The sequence below is a fragment of the Pieris napi genome, chromosome 10 (genome assembly GCF_905475465.1).
Source record: "Pieris napi chromosome 10, ilPieNapi1.2, whole genome shotgun sequence".
Taxonomy (NCBI): Eukaryota; Metazoa; Arthropoda; class Insecta; order Lepidoptera; family Pieridae; genus Pieris; species Pieris napi.
The window spans coordinates 9,749,537-9,773,851 of record NC_062243.1 but is presented as its reverse complement, the minus strand read 5'-3'; the positions used below and the strand labels follow the sequence as shown (position 1 = coordinate 9,773,851).

The 24,315-nt window shown below is 32.4% G+C and overlaps 1 protein-coding gene across 4 annotated transcripts in view; it reads right to left on the bottom strand.

Annotated features, from left to right (window-relative positions):
- Window positions 1-8,242: 8,242 nt before the first annotated feature.
- Window positions 8,243-24,315, bottom strand: part of LOC125052988 — a 32,225-nt gene continuing 16,152 nt past the window's right edge. For all 4 annotated transcript variants that reach the window (XM_047654121.1, XM_047654125.1, XM_047654124.1 and 1 more), the window contains exons 17-26: window positions 19,377-19,534; window positions 18,442-18,515; window positions 18,143-18,240; window positions 17,020-17,182; window positions 16,356-16,473; window positions 15,611-15,781; window positions 14,110-14,260; window positions 10,513-10,746; window positions 9,963-10,123; window positions 8,243-9,062 (exon numbers count right to left, since the gene is read on the bottom strand). In XM_047654121.1, the coding sequence (XP_047510077.1) occupies window positions 9,015-9,062; window positions 9,963-10,123; window positions 10,513-10,746; window positions 14,110-14,260; window positions 15,611-15,781; window positions 16,356-16,473; window positions 17,020-17,182; window positions 18,143-18,240; window positions 18,442-18,515; window positions 19,377-19,534 (1,376 nt within the window). In that variant the 3' untranslated portion in view covers window positions 8,243-9,014. The remainder of the gene's footprint in view (window positions 9,063-9,962; window positions 10,124-10,512; window positions 10,747-14,109; window positions 14,261-15,610; window positions 15,782-16,355; window positions 16,474-17,019; window positions 17,183-18,142; window positions 18,241-18,441; window positions 18,516-19,376; window positions 19,535-24,315) is intronic.

The following is a 24,315-nucleotide window of genomic DNA, read 5'->3' as shown; positions in this document are numbered from 1 at the left end:
TTAGCGAAGGAGTTAGCCGACGAGAGGCGGCGGGCGCCTCGCGCGAGGTCAATGGCAAGCCGAGCGCGAGTTGCCACTTAGGTTCAAGGGTATCTTGGCCAGGCTTACATACTATCGCGTACTGTCCAAACCCATAAACACTCCTGACATCACTAAATTCCCGAGATTTAGGGACTCCAAACAGCCTCACGATAAAGTTCAATTTGGGTTTAGGATTAACACTGTCCTCTAAATAAATCACCGACAAACGCGATACAACCAGTTTCTTAATACAACGATTTAAAAAGCAATTTTAAGTGTTTCAGCAATGGGACCAAACTTTTAAAAGGCGTTATTATAACGCGTCGTGTAATCCGTACACGAAGGGTAATTTCATGTCATTAGCATGTTCCCACGTTCACTATTTTCTTATCGATATTCCATCACCATTTTCATTAGAAAAATGTATAACTGATATAACAACGATACAAAGAAAGATGTTTGTATTGATTGTATACTTCGAGACTTTATCTCAATTATGATGAGACATGATCAATCACGGCTCTATTCAAAATAAATTACTTTAACAAAGTATGTTTTTTTATCGGGTTCTATAAATATTACTCAAATTTGTAAATTAGTTAACGATTTTTAATAAAATTGCTACCTCAAATTATAGTCACGAAAATAGAAAAAATACAAACGTGGTTAAGACAAAAAAGATGTAGACGCTTCAAGGACAATGGATCTTTATTTCCGACTAATGTCTCACCCTGACTTGCATCACTTGCGCAACCACCATTTTTCAAATTAAACCTCGACTTGATATCAGAGGAGAATAGGATTGTCTGTGGACATAATACTACTTTTGGCACAATAATTTAAATATGATTAGTATAAAGTTTACCATTATCTTTACCTAAATGTTTGTGTATAGGTACTGTTGTGATTTTAAGTATTTAGAAGTTGGCATTACCCAAATAATATTAATAAAAGTAAAATAAATACAGTACAAACTTCGTGCACGATTCGCGGAGCATTATATATTTTTTTAAATTATAACGATTTACAATAAAGTAATATAGTATATATATATAATAGTTAATACAGGTAATTAGGTATAGAATCTGTGTTAAAGAGCAGATTCTATGTTCAACTCAAACTTAGGGAGGGATGATAGACTGATGAAGCAAAGGAACTCGTTTCAAGTTTTTGTGTCCTGTTTGCACAGGCCAACTTAACACCCGACTGGACTGGTACTTTTACATGAAATGGAACATTGATCCCAATACAAGGATTTGTTTTCTTTGTTTGTTTGCTAACGGTACAATATATTTCTTAAAGCAAAGAGTGTGTCTTGAAGAAATAAAAAATCCAAATTTTGCCATTATTTCCTTAATTAACCTACAGGTTCACTTGTTTTTTAGTTATTACTCTATCGAAGGCAGTGTTTGGCGCGTTCGTTTCTCGACTTTGAGTCTTCGAATCTCGGCATCATATATTTTCTTTCTATGCTAACACTTGTAAATTATAACAACATAGCTTATTAGTTAAATTTCGTCTGAAACATAACATGTATGATTCCGGCCAGTGGAGGTACCACCCCAGAATAATTAAATATTAGGTACTAAAAATTTCATTATCAGAATAATTTCTATTGAAAATATACGTGATTTTTGTTGGTGAATTTGTCACAAACACAATGTCATCATCAATCATGTAATTACATAACTTCAGCCAAGTGTGACATTGAAATGACAATGCTGCCACATTAACAGTCTGTTTTTCCTATAAATAAATATTAATAGGCGCCGACCACGAAAAGCAATCTCGGAGGGTGGCAGTTAAGTGCCCTCGGGTTATTTTATAACGAAGTTCATTAATGAGTTGCAGCGGAGCTTTCGCAAGAGTGTATCCAGCCACTTGGCACTACAGTCAATAATCTGTTAGCTGAGACTTTGCAACAATATTTTATACGTATTATTTCTTAATTGAGTAAAAATACCTACAAGGGGTAAGTTGTCTGTCATTGCTGTGTTGCATTACTAAATCTTAACGGAAACATAATTACCGGAGTGCTATGGTAATAGTATGGAAAGTAATTCGATGTACTTAATGAAAATTCGCGACGCAATGGCTGCTCTTCCTGCTAATTATTAATTAGAAGACGTGCAGAAGCGTTGATGTCTAATATAAAGCGTGTAACGCGCCTGCGCGTGACCGTCGTTACTTGTGAATGAATAGTGTGACGAAAACATTGTGAATGGAGGACGAACCGCTGACATTTGTATATTGGATTTTTATTTATGAAAAAACTCATTTTGCTATCAATAGTTAATTAGAGGTGTATTTACCAGAACTTACCCAACTCATAATATTATTATAAATTTCGCAAGTATCGTAAATGTCAAATCTCTAAAAGGAAACCTTGGTTCAAATCAAGATAATCCCGACGTCGCGTATTGTACGCGCTTTTATAGCACTTTTATGAAGAGCTCATCAGATTATCTCATCACTCGTTTAAAATCGTGTTCACGAAGGCCTTCTTGACGCAGCATCTATCACAAAAACCACCCAAATGCCTGCCGGATGAGCTAAGCCGCCCCGATCTCGCGCACGATTCATTGATTATGGCTATGAGTAAAAAATTCAATCATCGGCCAAAATTAATAACTATTACGAAATCTACGAGTTTTTAACAAATTTTATTTCTAATTGTATCGGGGACATAGTCACGAAGTTTCTAACTGCTATTAAAAGTAACGTAAAGAAGTAAAAACTTACTTTATTAACATATTACATATTTTACTTCGGTTATAAGTACGTAATAAAATTAATCTGCGTTTTTTTAACAGTTCTGATGATATCAGTCTTAAATTCTATACAATATTCCGGAAATATTAACATAAATATTAATCTAATCTTCTTTTCGTGATTCATTTTAACGATACTATTAGCCGGATGTTTAACAACTAAAGGATGATATCAACACTACGCCACAAACAAGATCCTCAAAATCAATACAAAAAGCTCATAACCGTCTTCTTTAACGGCAGTTGTCTATTATACTCTACTATATATTTAGGGTTTTACAAAACAGATTAAAAAACCAAATCCTATTAATTTTCTATATTAATTGTTCTTTTTATATTTCTGTAAGACACCTCATGTTTAACGTCATTTACGTTGTGAGATAAGAGCACTGCGTAGCATAAGGTTTTAAAACTTAATTTAGGAAATGTTAAGGCTTAAAATAAATTAACATATTCTATATTGGAAAGATTCGACACCAGCTACTTTGATACAGTCTAAATCATAGGAATTCGACCTGTATGATTACAAGAATTGTTTCTCAGAAACGAATGAATCATTAAAGAGCAATTAGTCCATCATCGCGAATCGAACCGGAACTGGACTTTTTAACAGAATAGCGTAAAGAAATATAACAACGAAAGCATGCTTATTTTATCTGGTATATACTTATATATTTTAATAATTGTATTTTTTAATATTTTTTTTTGTAACACTTATGTTTTTTTAGTACTATGTATGATGTGGTAAACTTTAATAAATAAATAAATCAAATAAAATGAAAGCAAATTTTAAAAATATTTTAATAATTAAATATAATATATTTTAAATATTACGTCTTTGTGAATTAGTGAACACACACGGCATATAGCTCAAAGTGCAAGATCCGACGAAACAATAACAACAATTAATGGGTACAGACACCTCTGCCTTGCTTTCAAAAATATCAAAATATAGACGGTTATATAATAAGCATTAAAGTTAATGCCTTATATATAAATACGTTACCTATATATTGCTTTAACATTTGCTAATAAAACAATTCAAAGTGATGCATCAAATTGCGGTATGGGCCTTGACCATCCATTTGGCTTAAATAATGAGTGTCTTATTTCCTTAAGGGATACTAATAGGTACTTTATTTAGGCATCTATCACTCAGACAAATTACTAATTATTACGCACAATCGGGAAGTAGACAGTAAAACAAATTATTACAATGCTAACGGGAATTTGTAGGTTACTCAAAACGTGAAAGGCACTTAATTTGCTTAGCTGCAATTACTGGACACCTACCATCATAAGTGCCATTCAGGTGTTTTATATTTTATGGCTTGTAAAGTTAAGCTACGGCTTCGTGGCTATCCATGTTATTTTATTGTATATTCGTGCGAATCTCATCTTTAAACAAGTGCCAATCGTTGTTACATATTCTATATAGTCTAGAGTTACTCTGGGCGTCGCACGACCGTAAATTTCATAAGAATTAAATTTCAGTCCATGAAGAATTACGTACCTTTTTCACCAAAGTTACGTAATACATACGTAATCTTTTTTACCAAATCTCTAACGGAGACCCGTCGACAAGTTATAGAATTTTAAGTTTATGATCAAAAATAGTTCGAGAAAGCTAATTTAGGAGATGTCAACTTAACAATAAGAAATTTGGTTAATAAAACGACATAAAGATAGCGAATATAAATAACGTTAAAAGTTAAACGCCATTCTATTTTTGCTATTTTTGTCTATTTCACTCTCATATTTTATGATCGTGTGAAAAATTGCTATAACTATCTCTTCAACCTCACGAAATTAATGAATTCCTCCTCTGTAACATTTCATTAAATCGTTAAACAACTTTGTTGTCTGGCCATATTATATGCACAGATTTCCTCACACGAACACTTGCAACTAAGTATTTCTTGATAACTCTAGGTAATGTATTCAAATGTGATAATTACTCTGAAACACTCAGTTCGTGCTTAGGTTGAGTATTGAGTTGGTTGCCAATGTTTATGTGGCGTTTGTCCACTGCAGTATATGTAAGTTGCTACCTAATAACCACTGCAATTCATCAGACCACTCATTAAACATTACCTGGACACTTTGATCGTAAACGCTAATTAGGTTCACAATGAATATAAATATTTTGGTGTAATAATAATGCGTGTAAGGATTTTGTGCTGTTTTAAAAGTTTGCCAAATAATAGATTTACGAATTCAAGCAGCGTCATGTTTCTACAATATTATGTATTCTACCAGGTCTGAATCTCCAAAGGAAATTAACAAAAATACCCGTTGAATATATGAACTCACTCTATCTAAATAAATTGCTGATACCTCAAAATTTATTTTTCCAAACCTCATAAGTGATGCGATCGTGACCCTAATGTATCAGTGTGATAGTATAATGGAATATTTATTTGAATCACTTAAGTAATTTATGGTCAATTAGTTGATCGTATTGTGAAAATTGAGCTTAATTCATAAATTGGAATAAAGGGGCAAGTTTTGTATCACTTCATCCCAATGCATACCTATTTTATTAATTAAGTCTATCACGAAATCCCAATTATGATATTGACCATGAAGGCATTAATCAAGCATTAATTGTGTCAAGAATTCGCAAAAATACCTCTTATCCAAGTTATTTTTGGAGGAAAAATCAAGTTTGCTATAAAATTTAGTTTACTTATACTGAAAATTACTTACTTTAAAAAATAATTTAAATATTTCAACATTTAACTTACTTAACTAAAATAAAACTTTAAGAAGACATTTTCTCTTAATTGTATGCTGTATGTTGTATATAAAATTATAAATTTGTGTTGTAATTACCAAACATTGGGGATTCAAAACCCTTTAGGTCCCAATTTTCTTTGTTTTTATTGTAGGAAAACAGATTTTCATTATTAATTTAAAAGTAGAAATGAATTAATAAGCCTTACAAATTTCACAAATTAGTTTTTCATTGTTGATAATTTAAAAAAAACAGAAGAAAGAAACTGTGGTTTGGTGTGGTTCATTATGTGCGAGTAGTTTTTTAATTCCCTGTCCTTTATAGGATACTAACGGTCTATCCCGTATTTTTATTATTTTGGAAATAAAGCCTATGTGACTCAGGCATAATGTAACTTTCTAACGGCGAAAGAATTTCTAAAACGATGCATTACTTTTGAGTTAATTCTTTACAACAAATCCTTCTTTATAAAATTATTATTATAGTATAGATAATAAATTAAAAAACACATATTTTTATTAGATTTCCTATGTGACGTTTAGCATTTAAATCGTCGTAACAATATGTAGGACGTCACCTAGTTTTTAATACGTTTGTGATAGTCAAAAGGGGAAGTTATTAAAAAGAATAGAAGGAATTACGTTTTAAATACTGATATTAAAGTTTTCGTAACCATTGATTAAATGTACGTAAAGCGAACTAGGTTGTCCATTAACATATTTCGTCTAATAGCTTAACGGAAACTTCAATATTAATCTCAGTGCATCGAATCTTTATAATGACAGCATTTAAAAGAATTTTGAGGAAAACAAAGGGTTATAATCAACGTTAGTGATTTATGTAAGTGAATTAAAATGTTATCTTTGTTTTTACCCTAATGGTAATATTTAACGTACTTAAGCCTTATATTTTGGCAAATATTTCAAATTTATTTATATTCAAAACGATACGAATATGATTACAAAATATTCTATAGCTGTTTATGGTATTTTGTACGTGATTATATGAGTGTCTTGTGAATAGTACTACATTAAGGTATAAAATCAAAATTATATTCACGACTAAAACGGTTAGATAAAGGTAGTATTTGTTATAGAGGTAGAGTATCAATATGATTTAAAAAAATACAAAATCTCAATACATTTTGCATAGTAATATCTAATTATTAATAAAATTTATATGTTAGACTAGGTTATCAAGGTTAGCAAGGGCCATTTTATAGGTTTTCAAAAAAACTGTGAACCTTGATTGTAATGTTTCCGAAGTACCTGCTTAGGTACCTACTTCGGGGTTGCATTGCTTAATACATTCTATCTTATAGAATTATCATGAATTACCTTAGCAAATTACACTTCATATAAATCAGCTACGAAAATAACCAACACGAGACTTAATTAGTTATATGTGATTTATTAAAGTCCCTTAGAGCATATTAAAATTTCGTTTAAATCTTAACCATTAAATCGCTTGGAAGTCCAGTTACAATCAATATTTTACGTTGTCAGTCAAATCAAAAGTAACAGTATAACATGGAAAATCAATAAATAAACCTATAAACATTGTGTCGTAACCATCGTGCATACATCTCGTATATTGTAAATAATCTAACGCCCAAAGCGAGATGCGCAAGGTAAATAAGAATAACGGTGGTTATACTGCCTCGGCACCGCTGCGCTCACCTAGACTCGGAACTTTGCCAATTCTCAATACTCGACCCTTAAACATTGGAATTTCTCACTTCCATGCTCGTAAATATTTTCCTTCTTTGAAAAGACTTTTGTACAGGATTTGCTCTACAATAGATATCTATGTAGATAAAAATGTAGACATGTAGCCACGAAACCCACATATTATATAAATACGGGGTCAGTAGACAGATAATTATGTTTAATTGATTTTTTTTTATGGACAACTACTAGTGTGGTTTCCCAATCGAAACGTTATAGCGTAGCTAGGAAACGAATTTAGGACCTGCGACTTATTCACATTGAATAAAACAACAAGAACCAATGTTTATAAATACGTTTTGCTTCTTTGTAAAGGTCTTTGCCCTACACTTGACTAAACAGATGACCTAAACCGGTCAATTGTCATTATTTATGATATACGTAACTTAAAACAAATTTAACGATCATCACACGTTTTACATTCTCATGTTTCGGTTAGTTCACCGAGGTACCAGTAATTATCATGAACATCAAGAAATGCTCACGGAAATTCAGTTTTGTTGGTGACAACAACTATAAGTAGTTATATAATATACATAACTATTTATATATTTTCCTAATAAGTTAATTTCCTTTATTTGTGTTCAATAAAATATTGGTTAAACTATGCATCTAGAATATGTGCATCTGCGACGTGTCTAGCACCGCACTTACCTTAAATAGATCGTGACTTCCACCCAATCGAAGACAAAAACCTTATTTGTCCTGTCCGCTCCTGTTATGGTGCGGCCGGGTGATTACCTCCTCGCACGAAACGTAAAAGAAGTAACAGAAATGCTCATCATGATTCTCTTTAGAATGCACGTTTAAAGGTAAATTCTAAGGTCTTGTTACGCAGCATATGCATCCACGATATTTTTACTGCATAAGGCTGTAATTCTCTTAAGCATTAACCCTACACTATTTGCATGAGCCCTCCAAAGTACTTAGCATGTTTTTGTTGCAATTAATCTTATAGTAAAGGGAATGTTACAAATAAAATATCGTTTGTTGTGATCATTGTTTAATTAAACATGATTAAGACAAAGAAAATATTCTCAAAGTTTTCTAAAAGAAAATTAAGTGTATATCTCTATATAATTAAGACTCATTCAATAATCTGTTATCAATATAATACTTCTAGCTATAAAGTATATGAAACTCGTTATTCTACATTTATTTTCCTAGCAAAAATTAATAGAAGAATATAGATTTTAATGGAATAAAATGGAAATTGATTAATAGTAAACATTGACAGTAAGATTTATCAATATAACAAAAGTATATAAAGATAGTGAATATTATTATTAGTTCTAGAATCGCTTAAACAATCACATAATATGCAGTCAGTTTGAACATTACAATTAAACCTAAGTTTGGATCCAATTTAGTAATTTCATAAACCGATAAAATAAACACTAATTCTTGTTAAATATCAACATTTAAGCAACAATTCACAGTAGTAACTATTACAAGGCAATATTCGTCTACTAACGCTAACAATGTACTTTGTGGTGATAAAAATATCATTTCATAAACTATGTAGAAAAACTCCACTAAAAATGATAGCAACATTTAATTCTACAAAATACACGTAACAATGAAAAAGCTGACCCAAGAGTTCTTAAGCGATTAACAAATTAATGTATCTATTAGTGTACTTTTCTTAAACTATTCAATTCCTATATAACTAAGTGAAACACATTCGTGTCGAATGCTCTGGCGAGTAGATTCCTACCTTGTCCAATGCAAACCTATATTAAATTCATCAATTTCGCTTTATTTAGAGTCGATGGGGGCAGAGTCGACTGGTAAACTCTCCGCTTTCTGTAAACAAGTTATAATAATTACTTACCTAAATAAAAGTAACCAGACACGTGGAAATTCAGTGTTTTGGATGCACTCCTAGTCTTTTAGTATTCAAGCGCAAATAGCTTGAACAAAAACAGGGTTGCACATAGTATTGTCTTTTACCGGATTGATGCCTAAACTCTCCATCTTTTAGTTGATACCAACTCCGGGGAAATAAATACAGATAATATAACTTTTTCTACAGCTGTGATACTTTTTGACATTCAACAACTTTTGTCTTCAGTCACCGTGACCACGCACGCTGTAAAGCACGCGAAACGTCGGTTAAAATTTAAAATTATGTAAAATAATTGTAAATACATAACTTCAATCCGGTAAAAAAATTGTTTTCTTAAAAAAAAGGGTTTCTACACCCAGAGACTTCATAGCGGAAAATGCGACTGTCGGGGTTTTACTTCAATTTAATTTATAATACATACGCATAAACGCGATGACGAATTAAACAAAAATCCGCATACTTCATACCTAGTATATATTTATATATTTAATTAATTTCGAGAAAATGTTTATGTATAATTATTTAATACCAGGTCATCAAAAGTGATCAAAGCGTTAAAATTAATTTTACACCACAATAGCCAGCACCCAAATCAATTATTCTCTAATAATTTCCTGACATTGGAACTCCTAAGAAAGTCAGGGGTCATCATCATACGACTAAACCAAAGCTCGAATAGTTCTTTCAAAGGTTATCGTATACTTAATATAACGTGTTAGTTAGCCTTACAGTTTATAATCGTCCTAAATTTATATAAATCAGATGATTTAATTACACAAAAGTATAAGTACAAAACCAGTTCAGGCGTATACATATTCTTAGTTAAGATCAAATAAAACATATGACAAAATTATTACCGTGACGTCGCATACGATGCCCGCCCAGTTCATAAACGAGGGTAGGTCTCGAGCCGGGAGTTCCGCAGCTAGAGCTTTGACTCGAAGGTTTCGGTCATCTGTCAACAATACCACTTCGAAAACGCGCCTGGGACTCTTCGTGTCAGAATTTTCTTTTGTATCTGTATAAATATAAGGTTTATTCTCTTTTAGTTCCTTTTTCAAAAGACTGTTTTAATTTCACAAAGATCCAAATTTAATTCATTTAAAAAACCTATTTAGAAAGCAATTTTTAATCCTGATGTCTTAGTTCCAAAAAAATTGTATATTGTATTGTATCTTTTTGATAAACCAAATTTCATTCTGGCATGCCAATTGTTTAATTGATAGAGAAGATATGACAATAAAACTTGGAGACTTCAAACAACAGAAGTATTATGTTGTTATTACCTGAACTAACATAAAGATTGATATCAGGAAAAAGGTTGAATATTTTTAATTCATAGATTCATATAGACACATTACATTCTCATAAAAAAATACTCCAAATACAAAATAAACTTAAACCTACCCTGTTCAGATGCAAGATTCGCCTGTAGATTGATAGCTGTATCCAATACTCTGTCATCATTAGAATGGCCGGCTCTGTGGTTCTCCGCAGTAAATGTACGCGAATTCAGCAGTGAGCCACGTGCGGTAACGAGTCGTACGCCTCGCGTGCACGCACCGCCCACCCAGCTCAGTGCGTTACGGGCAGCCTCACCCAAACGCGAACATTTGCAAAGCCCCTCCAGCTCAGTCATTACTTCGGAAGAAATGTTATAGTGAGACCCTATACGACCACTTAGCGAAAATGTTCTAATTTGAATAGCAAAAACGTTAAATTAATATATATATATATATATATATATATATATATATATATATATATTAGGGTGGTCCTTATTTTTCGACTTTTGAATTATCCTCGGGGCACTTTCTCATTTGATTATATACCTCTAAATATGAAATACATGTTTTTTTGTTTTTGTTTTTGTTAAGATTTAGAGGTCGCTACCAGCTGTCAAATTTTTTACAAATAAAATATTTTTTATATTATTAAGAGTCAATTAGATACCAGTCTTGATGTCTCTAAATTGAGTGACAGACAAGCAACTATGGTCGTGACATCTACTTTCAAATGTGCAGGCTATGGTCCATCAGAATTTAATGTCAATAGATCTACTATGCGTCGGTAATGGGTCAAAAATCGCAAAGCTGTGCAGATTCACTCAAAAGCGAGTTTAAACCTAATTCGTCATTAACAATCCATTGGGACGGTAAACTTCTCGAAGATATTACTGGACACAAAACTAAAGATCGGCTGCCAATTTTGACATCAGGATATGGAGTTTATCAACTACTCGCTATTCCAAAATTGGAACGTGGAACAAGCGAAGCTTGTGCGTCCAGCTGTCTATGAAGCTATAAAGTCATGGAATTTGAGCTATAAAGTAAAATGTTAGACAATGTTTTGACACTACTGCTGTAAATACCGGCTTAAGGCGTGGAGTATTCGTCCTTCTGGAGCGCAAAATGAATAAAAATAAGCTTTGGTTTGCTTGTTGTCACCACATAATGGAAATTATGTTGTCAGCTGTAGTGGATCAATCGCTTGCCCCATCTAGTGCTCCTGATATACAATTATTTAAAAGATTTAAGAACAATTGTAACACTATTGACCAAAGCGACTTCAAATCAATAACAGCTGATGACGCTGAGGCAAATATTCTTGCAGAAGTGGCCGCAGACAGGATTTCGTTTGTATAAAAGCTTCTTCAAGTACATAAACCTCGACATGACTACAGAGAACTGTTGAATCTTACTATCATTTCCTTAGGAGGTGTTCCTGACAAAAGCGTTTCATTTCAGAGACCTGCTGGTCTTCATCGAGCTAAGTGGATGGCAAGAGCCTTGTACAGTTTAAAAATGTTTTATTTAAGCATCAGTTTAAGCTAACGAAGAAGGACGAAAAGGCTGTGAGAGAAATATGTATTTCTTCACGGTGATGATTTATGTCAAATATTGATCAAGCAGTCTTCGAGTCAGTCAGCACTAAGAAACGACTTACAATTATTAATAGACCTTAAAGCTTCAACAGAAATATAGCTACTGATGCGCTGATAAAGATTTTAAATAATTTGTCAGAAGACATAGTTTCGCTTGCGTTTTTCAATGACGAAGTTTCAGTTCAAGAAAAGAAAAAAATGGTAGAAGTACTCAAAATTTAAGGCACAGAAGATTGCTTAAAACGAATAAACCTTGACATCGCACATATCGACAAAAAAAATAGAAAACTTCGTGAGTAGTCATTCCTTAAGATTCTTCCAGACCCTAGATCTCTCATCATGTTTTTTTTAAAAGACGTCGAAACCTGGAACGAAGACGCTGATTATATAGCTGCCAAAAATATCGTTCATTCATTGCGAGTAGTGAACGACATAGCTGAGAGGAATGGAAGAATATAAAAAATTAATTACCACAAATGAAGAACAGAAGCAATATTTGCTTTTGATGGTAAAAGAGTATAGGATAAAGTACCCTAATACTAACAATTCAACCCTTGTATCTTTAAAATAAACAAATCAGATATCTATATAATATCTTAATTAATAACGATAACAATAATTTCGTAACATTTTTAAGACCTGGGTATAAAAATAAAGAATTCTAACAAATACAGATTTTCAATTTTTATTTAAAATTCAAACCTTGGTAGCGACCTCTAAATATCATTTAAAAATTTCAAAAAAAATACTGAAACACTTTTTTATGGTATATATCCAAATTACGTGGTGCCCCGCGAAATTAAAGAAAAAAATTTTTTTTCTTAGGAATAAGGACCACCCTAATATATATATTAATACTACTATTACTAAACTACTTTCGTGCTCCCACAGATAGAATGTGTGATTCCTATAACTCTCACTTTTTCAAAGTTGATATGTTTTCGTGCTCCCCTACTGCTTGTTGATGTTATTGCTTTGTCTTTTATGTATGTTCTATAAATTGCTGTGATTTTATTTTCGTGACTATTATTGTTTTCTTTTTTAAAGACATCTCTGTGAAACAATTTAAGGACACTTCTTTAATTATAACTTGTATATATTTTTTATACTTATCTTCTATTTGTGTATAAATAAATAAATATTACATTTCATAGTTAGTTCTTCTAATATTTTTCGATAAATATTGACTTCTTTTCATAAATATGTAACATATTAGTCTTTCGATATGTAAATTGCTGAATATATTTGTAAAAAAAATTACATTACGAAATTACTTACGAAAGTGTTTAGTTTTATGAAAACTTTAACAAAAATATTTAAAAAAACCATGGTTCAATAACAGTATGTACAAGTTAATTTCTTTCTCACAAAACCCTGATAAAGTTGGTCTAATGTATAAAATGCATAAGAAGTACATTAATGACGTTTAAGAACTGGCGAATTGCCAAACGTCCTTGGACTTGACTCATTATAAAGACCCTCGAACTCAACAAAACAAAAACGATATTCACAAGTTTTTATACTTTAATGGAATAGGGTTTTTGCATATTTAAGGGTCAATATACTACTCGGCTGAATAGGCTATTTGACAATATGAAAAATAAAATGTTATTGAGAATACCTTGGAAATAATCATTAATTTAGAAAAATCTATCTATATAAATAAAAATGAATTGCCGTTCGTTTGTCTCGATAAAACTCGAGAATGACTGGACCGATTTGCCTTACGATTTATCTTGAAATGTTTGTGAAAATTCAGGGAACGTTTAAACATAAATAGTAAAGAATAGTACTAAATACGATAAACTGTTCCTGTTTGATTTGACTTGGTTGTCCATAGATGCCTTCAGAAATTTGTGTTTCATATCTGTAGTATGAAGGCGATATAAGCCCATTGTACAGTTTTTTTTGAAAGCATATGTTACGCGCGATAAGCGTAACATATTACGAAATTAATTATGCTATTATTTATTTTCAATGTAGACATTTCCTGTGCTCTACAAGGTTGGTCAACGTTTCATGCATCAGGGAAATTTGAAATTCAAAATAATTGTCAAATTTCGATATTACTTGCATTTTCTTCCGATGTATTTTGTTTTTAAATAAACTCTTTTTCTTACCAACAAGTGGAACGGCGATTTGATATGTCTGCGTAGGCGCAACAACAGCTTGTAACTGTGACAAGTGGTCGATGAAGCAATTGGTATCGGGCACTAGCCATCGAGGACGCACTTCCACTTCGCTAACTGCAGATCCACCGCCCAACATTTCCTGCAACATCATCATCGTTGTTTACACCGTTTTGTGTCGATACATTATTACTAAAAATATGTATAAGATATAGGCAAAATTAATGTTGTTTCGCTCGGGTATAGGTGAGTTAGAAATAATAAATATTTGATTTATAACAGAAGGCAGAATTTCTGGACTAATCACTCTTCAGATAACCGAAATTTATCTTCAGTTGTAATAAAACATATATGTAAAGATATCGTAAGATTTGTGCTGCGTCATTACAATTAATTGTTGAACTATAAAGCCTACAAAACGGACCATGAGATTTTTACTTGGTACGTATATTTACAATAACGGTGGAATGAACGTAGGATTGAATAAACATTGTGACATGAATACCGTGGAATGGCGACAATAAGGAAAAATTAACATTACTTTGACTCATAGAACGACGCAACTATTTAAATATTTTACAAAAACCCGTTCGAAAAATCCTAATTGATATGTACGATTTTTTCTTACTTTTTTTTAGGATTTATAATGAGTCACAATTATTCTGATTCATAGAAATTTTAATCGCTCGAAATTACCTGTTTTTTATTTAAATTGCGTTTTTTCCTCTCAAATTATATATTTAAATACAATAAACGCTTTGCAATGACGTTCGTTTAAGTTAGAGGTATGCCATAGAGCAAAACGGTATTGAATACATTTTATAAAATATAGAAGGCAAGAAGTACACACACACACTAAGTGTTTTTCTGATATAAAAAAATTAAATAGCAGGAGTTATGTTACCTAACATTAGTTAAGTTACATATACTATATATTTTTGTTAATAATTAAAAGAGGAAGCAATTGAAGAGGAGAAGAGAAGAGGAAGAAATGTTAGCAATTATCGCACACTTTAAGCCAAAACGAGCCCTTTAGTTTTTCCCACACTCATAAATTGTAATATAACATTCTTGTTTCCGATAATGTCCAAAAGGTCGACTATACTTTATCCCTTAAATAAGCCAAGTTAGTTTTTGTTAGCGTCGCAACCCCACTACCCCTAATTTTAGGTAAATTATAAGCTCAAGTATTAAACGATTAAAGCCAGTTGACACCTAGCTTCAGACAAAGAGTTTCATTTAACATATATATTTGAACATCCCTACAATAGCCGCCGAACTTAAGTTAGTTAATTAATCCAGATTTATTTTTTCATTCGCGAATTTTCTATTTATTACCGAATAAATTGTTATTTTCCGATCATAAGCGAAAGTTTTCGAAGTATATTAAAAGCCGGTACTTGTATTCTTCTTAGAGGAGGTGGATATACGACCTGTCTTTTATATTAAATACGTCTTATTCAGACAATAAAAAATTCTTAATAATATATACCTGCATGCGCTGCCTTCGTTTCTCCATAGTAGCCTTTCGGGATTCGAGTTGTTCTTTCCTTTTAAGAAGCCTTCTAGTGACCTCATCAGTACCCTCCACATCTAAACCTTCGCTATGACTGGTCGGACCGCTGGTAGTACCACTTGCGCTGTCATCTTCAGAATCTTCCGCCTGTGGAAATTGAGGCACATTTATAAAATGTTTCCTATATTAAATAAACCGAAAAAGTCTTCTGTTTCTACCAAAACGATACAATTATTCTCCGCGAATCATATCCATGATTTACATACATCACGCTTTCACCATCGTCAACCGTTTATGAGATAAAAACGTTGAATTTATATATATAGGAACTTTGTAGACTTGTGGAAATATTTAGGTGGAATGAGTTAATAACGCAGGTTTCCCTATATTGTCGAAACAATAATATTATCAGGTAAGGATAAAAATTTAATAATAAGATAAAATAGACAATTGGACACGTGTATTGTCACAAGAAATTTAGGAATTGACTCTAGAAAATATATTGCGTATTGAAGATGGTATGTTTATAAGATAAACTTCTTTTGTGATTTATAATGCTATACATACTTGCTATTTTTAATGTTTTTTTAATGTATATTTTGTAACGTGAATCGCGGTTGGTTGACTGTATTTTCTTTTTGGTACTGGTGCTATTTGTGTATTGTCTGCTAGCTATTAAATAATTAAACCTGGCTAAATGCCTAATACAAATAAAACTTACCAAGTGTTGTAATTGAGGGTAGTTGACCTGCGTGTGTTGAACAGCACTAACGTATCGGGGCTGGGATCCTGCTGGGTATTCTAATTTTAAAACTGGTGGATCTACACCCACTAGGTACCTGTAAGATTATCGTTTACGTTAGAATAGTACAAATACATACTATACTAGAACAGGTTATTAAAAAAAATATATTTTAATTGTTAGACATAAAACGGACTGAACACGGAATGCCATACGAATTTTGTTTTTTGTACGCTTTAATTTTTTACTTTTCAAACTTGAACTAATAGGGCACAGGGATTAGTTTCTATTTTATTGATTTTATTAAGGCACATCGGTGATCAATTTTCTGCGTAACCCAAAACAATGTATTTATCTGAATTTTAACCTAGGACTGTTTTATACAATAAACAGTTGAGTTTCGAGTTTTTGTGAAGGATACAATATAAGAGTCATACTCAGTAGTGCAATGTTTCTGCTGACCTACTAAATATGAAAGTAAGAACAAAACATACAGTTGAAAATTTATTTATTTAAGAATCTTGTATTCTGTTAAGGTAGACCAAAGTAAAAACCCCAAAAAATAAGATCTGTCTAGTGGTCTATTAAACACTTTTATTTTAACTTTCTGTATCCATTTTAAGTTAAACATCTAAAAACTTACTCGGTGCCGAAAAATAGTAGTTTCCTTGTACGTAGAACGTGTTCCGCAGCGTGTGGAGATAAAGCAGGGCTAGAGCGGGCCCACGCTATCGCAGGCTCCATATACATCAGCGGAGTGAAGCCGGCCAACGATGTGTCTTCCGCTAATCGTACTACTACGTGACCTAATCATTTGTAAAGTTTAATTTCTATAATTATTTAATATATATATATTAATAATAAAACCAGTGGCGCTACAACCTTTTAAGGTCCGGGCTTCAGATTTTTGTTTCGTGATAAAAAATATCTTAATAGGCAAGTTGTGTTCTGTGCCACTAAGGTCTTTGGCTAAGGCATGCCGGTTTTGTCACAATGTTTAATTCAAGTCCATTGGTGCACAGTCGGGAATTGAGCCTACGACCTCAGGAATGAGAGTCACATGCTTTTTTTGCACGAATATTTTTGGCCGATAAATACATAAAGGATTTGACATATTGTGCCACTCACAATGGCGTGCAAAGTTATTGATAATATGGAAACTTTTTGAATTAAATTAAAACGTTATCAAATATATAATTAGTGTTCGGGACCCTCCCTTTTATAAAAAGTAAATCATTTTAATTACACCATTATAAATTCAAGTCTTCTTCTGTCATTGTATTTACACTGTGATTAAAAGACAGAGTACTTAGTAAAAACCGATAATTAGACTTATTTGTTAATAGGGTTATTATTTCTAAAAGAATAGATGTAAATAATAGATTTTATACGCAATAATAAACAATATCTGGGAGAACATTAAACAAATGACGAAACTATTACGTGTTTCGTTAGTGCATTCGTGAAATATTTTAAAATTGAAAAGCTTCCCAAAGCTTAAAAAACCGAGTTTTGACTGCAACGGATGTTACCAGTATAAAAACACTATTATTTTTTTAATGACTGAGTAATAATGTACAATAGTTGTCTTAACAAAAAATAAAACATTCCACACAGCCTTATAAATGGAAAATCTCATAGCAGTCAATGGATGTGGGAAATCAGACACTTTAGGAACAAAAGAAGATCATGTTAAGAATCCCGTAATAAAACTGCAATTACACGATTTAATGGAAAACTTGTTCATTACACGAGTTTGATCTTACCTTCTATCATTTCGCTTTTGAGGTCTACTGATTTTTCATCAAGCGATTCCAGAATATTCATTAACTTAGCTAGCCAGTCCCATGGGTCGTTTCCGTTCCTGTATATGATAATACTGATCAAGATTTGCAAAAAGCTATACTAATATTTAATCGTGCAGTTATTCGAGTTAGACGTAAAAAAACGTTTTCAGTTGAAACAAAGCAATAAAATTGGCTGTGAAATTAAAGAGTTACTTTTAAAAATCATGAGAAATGCAAGCCTTTTGATGTATCTTTTAAAATTGCTAAAACATACTCACTCTATTCCGAAATTGTGTAGGGACGGCGGTGGATTCCAAACGCTACTATGACATAACATCCAGTCGGACCACACCTGAAATACGAATTTAAATTCTCACAGCTTAATTCGCAACTTATGCACAATACACAAGGATAATCTGACCTTGTCGATTGGACGCGTGACTTGATTCGATAAAAGACATCTCTTAATACATACACAAATTATAGGGACACCCAAATGCCTTTAAAAAATAAAATATGTTTATAATGGAATATAAGATACATGCATCACTAATTACACGTCATTAAATTTGAATATGTAGGCATCCCTACTCATCGGCAAAGATGATACACAGAGGGTGTAGGCCGAGAGAAAAAGCCGGGGTAAAAAACTTTAGGTACTCTTTTAAAATAGCAAATCATCAAACAACACTTATTTTAAAACAAATATCGCAAACTAATTAGAACTAGCCTGTCTAGCACAAGTCCCAGGTCCTTTTATCAACTAGATAATCGTTAACTTTATAGTAAGCCTTTTTACACCTTTTTCTTTAATACATTTCTTAAATTTATTAAAAGGCAGAGATAAAAGAGCCTCTGGGATTTTATTAAAGAAGAGTATCCCTTTACCCAAAAAGAATTACTAACTTTAGATAGTCTAGTACGGGGAAATTGCAGCCTGCGTTTGTTCCGAGTATTAACATTGTGCGTATGTTCTATTCTAGTAAACTTACTGTGTGCATAAATCAGGGCAATTATAATATACTTTTGACGCTTTTATGCTAACGGCTCATGACTAATGACTCAAACCTCACTGCCTAGGCAAAACGATGGCGTGTTTCGTTCGATTGTGATTGGTCAAACGGAAAGGCCAATCAGAATTAAACAAAACCCTCTTGTTTCAAATTGTAAACATTTCACAATCTCAAACTGAATTTTTATATAATAATCTTGCCTTTATAGCAGGTAGAAGGGACAATGCATCTGTATGTTGCTGCGAATGAGTTGGTTCAGGCAGCAAGGCACAGCAACGCTCCAACATTGCACCAAACATTAAAAATGAAACTCCTAACGCGCAATCTAACCATGCAGTTCGTTCGGTGCTTTCATTACCTGAAACAAATTTAATTTGATTGCATAGACGAATATAGAAGGGGAAGTCTGAACACCTAAGAACAGATTTCTCAAACTCCCTCATATAACCCGATATATTCCAATGTCCATTTGTCAACGTCATGAAAGAAATTTACGGTTACACGTAAAACGCATCATTTGTTAATAAAACCGGGGATTTTAGGTGTATATTATTATTATAATTATTTATTATTAATAATTATAATTATTACTTTATTAATTAATCCATACAACAAATTGTTAATTTATATTCCTTAATATTAGTATTGGTTGTGTTGGTATAAGTTTAAAAAAAATTTGTATGGCATTTTTAAGGTAAAAATGTCTATAAAAGAATCGAAAAAATATTTTAGTAAAGAATACAAACGAGATGTTAACATAGAGCAAGAATAATATTTCTATTTAATGCCTTTATACTTCTTCAAAAGTTAAAAGTTAGTTTAAAAGTTAAAAAAAGGAATAATATTACTGTCGCAGTTTAGCGGAATTGCGTCCCTTTAAACATTTGATATAAATTCGACGTAGTAAAAATACAGCTAGTATTGTTTTCATTAAAACATTCTTATATTTCTTCGAAACCAGTGTGAGCTAGAATGGTATGAGTTCTGAATTCCCATGCACAATCGGTTAGCAACAGCGTTCTTACAATATGTAACAGGTCAACCGTAACCGATCTATATATAGCATCCACCCGAGATTCGATGACGCTACACTAATCTTACGAAAACAGACCACGTCTGAAATTTAAATATACCCTTATCAAATGTTAATGGAATTTTGAATAATTCAATTTGCGTAATTACACAAATAAATCTAATCAAGTGCATTTTACCGTTACGTTACATCATCATCATCAATGGTTATACGGCCCTTTGTGGGCCTTAGCCTCCTCAATTACACTTCACCATCGCAATCTATCTAGTGCTTCCCGCGTCCAATTGCGAACCCCTATTCGAGGTCCTTGAGAACTCCATCCCACCAACGCAGCCTCGGTCTACCGGGTTTTCTTTTGCCACCGGGTTGTGAGTTTTGTAAGGACCTTGGGGTTCTGACGTTCGCCATTCGGTGCACATTTCCCAGCCACTTGAGCCTGTTGCACTTTATGAAATGGACGATGTTGGCGTCGTCTAGGATGTTATAAAGTTCTTCATTGTAGCAGATACGCCAAACAGCGTCGTCGAAAAAGGACCAAAGATTCTTCGAAGAATCTTCCGCTCGAAAATAAGGAGAGAGATCTCGTCTTGCTAAAGGGCCAGGTTTCAGAACCATGAGCACTGGTCGCAGCAGAGTTTTTGTTGTTACGTTACATCCTCACAGAATTAATATTTATTTTACATATATGTACATTAGAAGGGTTCCTTCATATGGGAACCAATGCCCGACATTAGTTTGTCCACCCTATATGAAAAATAAGTATGTATCGTTTAGTACAAACAAGTTAGTCAGACTTATTAGATCAGAAGAAATCGTTTTAGGTACTTTCCTACTAAAACTACAAGCTCAAACATTACCCCCAACACTCAAGTTACGTACCGAGACGAATATCATTATATATTATATAATAATGAAATAAAAAGGTTAAATTGGAGTGTTTGATCAAGAATATTATGAAAAACATGAGGAAATTAGGTAATAGTCAATAGAAGATGCTTATTTCGAAAGATAAATTGTGCAAATCGTCACTTAGTTATCAGATTAAAAATGTTTAATAGTACTGCTATCGCAAGATACATGAGCTTGCCATTTACATTCAAAGCTATATTTTCTGAAAACTTGTTCCTATGGGATAAGAACAGATATATGATAGACAATGACCGACTATTAGTTGAAGGTTCCTGAGGACCGGTACGTTAAAAATAGATAACTAAAAATAACTCTGCACGGATTGCACCTGCAGATTCAGGTCCATTACGTTTTTTATTAAGACACTACGTTTACCGAGTCCTTAATTCGAATATATATACTTTAAATATTGCCTCTAGAACCACGCTCGCTGTAAAATATGTGAAGCATGGAAACTATTTTCAATTCAACGGAAATTTCGTTAATGAATTGTGTATATTGGTATTACTTCCAGTCGAAAAGATATGATATGATAATAAAAATATTTTACTTATCGCCTTAATACTATAAAGTATAATGTAATAAAGATCGGACAATGTGTTTCCACCGCTTTCTGTCCAGCGCCTTTCTTATTACAGTGCACAGTTTTAAGGACGATGAGTCTTTCACTCGATCGGTCCATCCGGTTGCTAATCTTTTACCTTCTATATTACCAACCACGATCAGTTTCGCCAAGTTGTCTTGTCTCAGCGCATTTTATGGCGGAAATATGATATAATTCGTGGTCGGCGTATGGTAGATAGGCAAGACCGTTGTGGAGTAATAAAGGAATGATTTTGTTGTTTAGGAAATCTTTGGAACTACTGAACCTTTTACCACCTAATTCCTAAGAATCATATAAACAATGTGACAAATTTCAGGATTATGTTGAGTTTATGCTTACACACGAAGTAGCACATTATCATTAGCCCATATCACCATTATGAAGCAATTGTTGATAAAAAAAATCAATAATTATGATGTAATAAATCTTTGATAATAAGTATTGCGTTTACTTATGTCATGAGTCATGCTAACCGCTTAGTTTGTTGAACTTACACCAACGAAAGCATGCATAACACGGCCTGTGAATACACTGGGCGCCGTTCGCAGTGCATCAACCTTTAATAACATATAATTAGAAAACCAACAAGTACGGGAAGTCGATGTACATGTTATTTTTTAACCCTTTTAAACTTTTATAGGTCCAATTATAGCTTTGCAATCTTAATACCCAATTTGGTGCAACAAATATTAATGGATCGCAACAGATTTCGAAGCAATTTATTTAAATAAAATAATTACGTTAAAATTTAGATGTGCTTTTTGTATGTGTTATCGGGGTATTAGCATGCAACACGCAACATGATAAAGCGATTCTGGTAGACAGAAATTAGTATGAAAAATCGACTGCTAATTCTGTGTATATACGAGTAATTTTGAGAATTTTATGGCAACTAGTAGGTACGTGAAGCTTATTTATAAATTATAAGCAATAATTTGCCACCTATGATCTTTTTTTGATTAAATAATGTTTGCTATGAGAAAAGCCACCCTCTTAACCGCCCTCCCTTTACGAAGATCTACGACTTCAAATATGAATCGTATTTATGATATATAAACCGAACGAAAAGCATTCCTTAATTTTTTTTTATCTTTTACGTTCGCTTTAAGTTTAGCTATTTTTTTAAGTTTTAATTGAACTTAAAAAATAGCTATCCTTCCTTAAAACAGTCGTTAACTAATCGGACATTGAAAGCTGTTGCAATTTACCCTGAGATAATTTAATTGTCAGAGAGTTGCAGAAAACTGATAAATATTTTAAATAATATATTAAAAACCCTAGCATTGTATTGTAATGTGTGCACTCTCCCGACCTTATGTTTACGGTTTTTATAGGAAACTTTTTCTAAGCTCCAGTAATGATTTGTTTTCGTCACGCTTGGCTTGTTAAGGAAAGTGGCAAAAAAGATATTTCCACGCACACATCGTCCATAACCACAAGGTAAGGAAAGATATTAAATGTTTTAATTAAATCAAATGGAATGAAGCAAAATATCAGGTGTTTCTGTAAAAAAATGTAGAATATTATACTGATATTAAAGATACGCAATATCAGATAGGCCTAAAAATTTAATTAAACTCAATTTATAAAATTTAATTATGCAACATTTTTGAGGCTATGGAGTGGTATGTGTTGAAATATGTATTTGGTATTTTCCTTAAAACAGAGGCAACAAAATAATATTTTCCAAAGCATGACACCCATTTACATTATTCTATTAGATATATATTTGATAAATTGACGCTTTTCTAAATGTTTTTGTCTTTAAAAATCACAAAAGCAACAGAAAAATATCCATGACTTTTTACAAGAATGGTTACTTTCTTAAACTATTTAAGTTTTCCGTCTTTACGGATCACCGAATCAACAGTAAAAAAGCGTTTTTTAATCCAACGTGTGGTTGTTCTATAGCTCGCAAGACGTTTATAATTTTAAAACTAATCTTCCAAACAGTGCAGAAAGAAGTATACAACGAATAAAGCTATGGCTGAGTCATGTAAAAACGTATTCGAATCTCGAGACAAGGATAATTGAGTACTTAAATGAAGATTGAGTGCATCCTGACTACACCATTTAAAATAATTTAAAAATACTAGGAAAACAGTCTTATACGCCAATGTTGATAATAAGAAAAAAATAATGCATTGCCAACAAACGTCTGTACAAACAACTCTGTAATAATAAATTCATAGTGGAGAGGTAAAATTTTAGGGAGGGTAATTTTATCAAGGAACTTCCTAGTCGGTTCTATGCCGAGAAATATTTTTTATAAATATTAGGCACTTAATTGTATTTATACTAAACGTTGGGCGCACTATGTCAACTGCAGGAAGCCTATACAAATCAATAAGCGAAATATTTTAAAATATGCCAAGTTCATAATTATACAATTGAGACAATTCATAAACGTTTTATTAGAAAACTATTTACAATTACTCTAAAACTTCATTGACCTGGTTGGTATATATGTTTTACACCTCCGGCTCATTTATCCGATACTTTTAATGCTCCTATAAATAGGCTTGCTTATGCAATTTAAGTATAAATACTGAAGACAAAATTGATATATTATAACAGTATATTTAGTCTATTT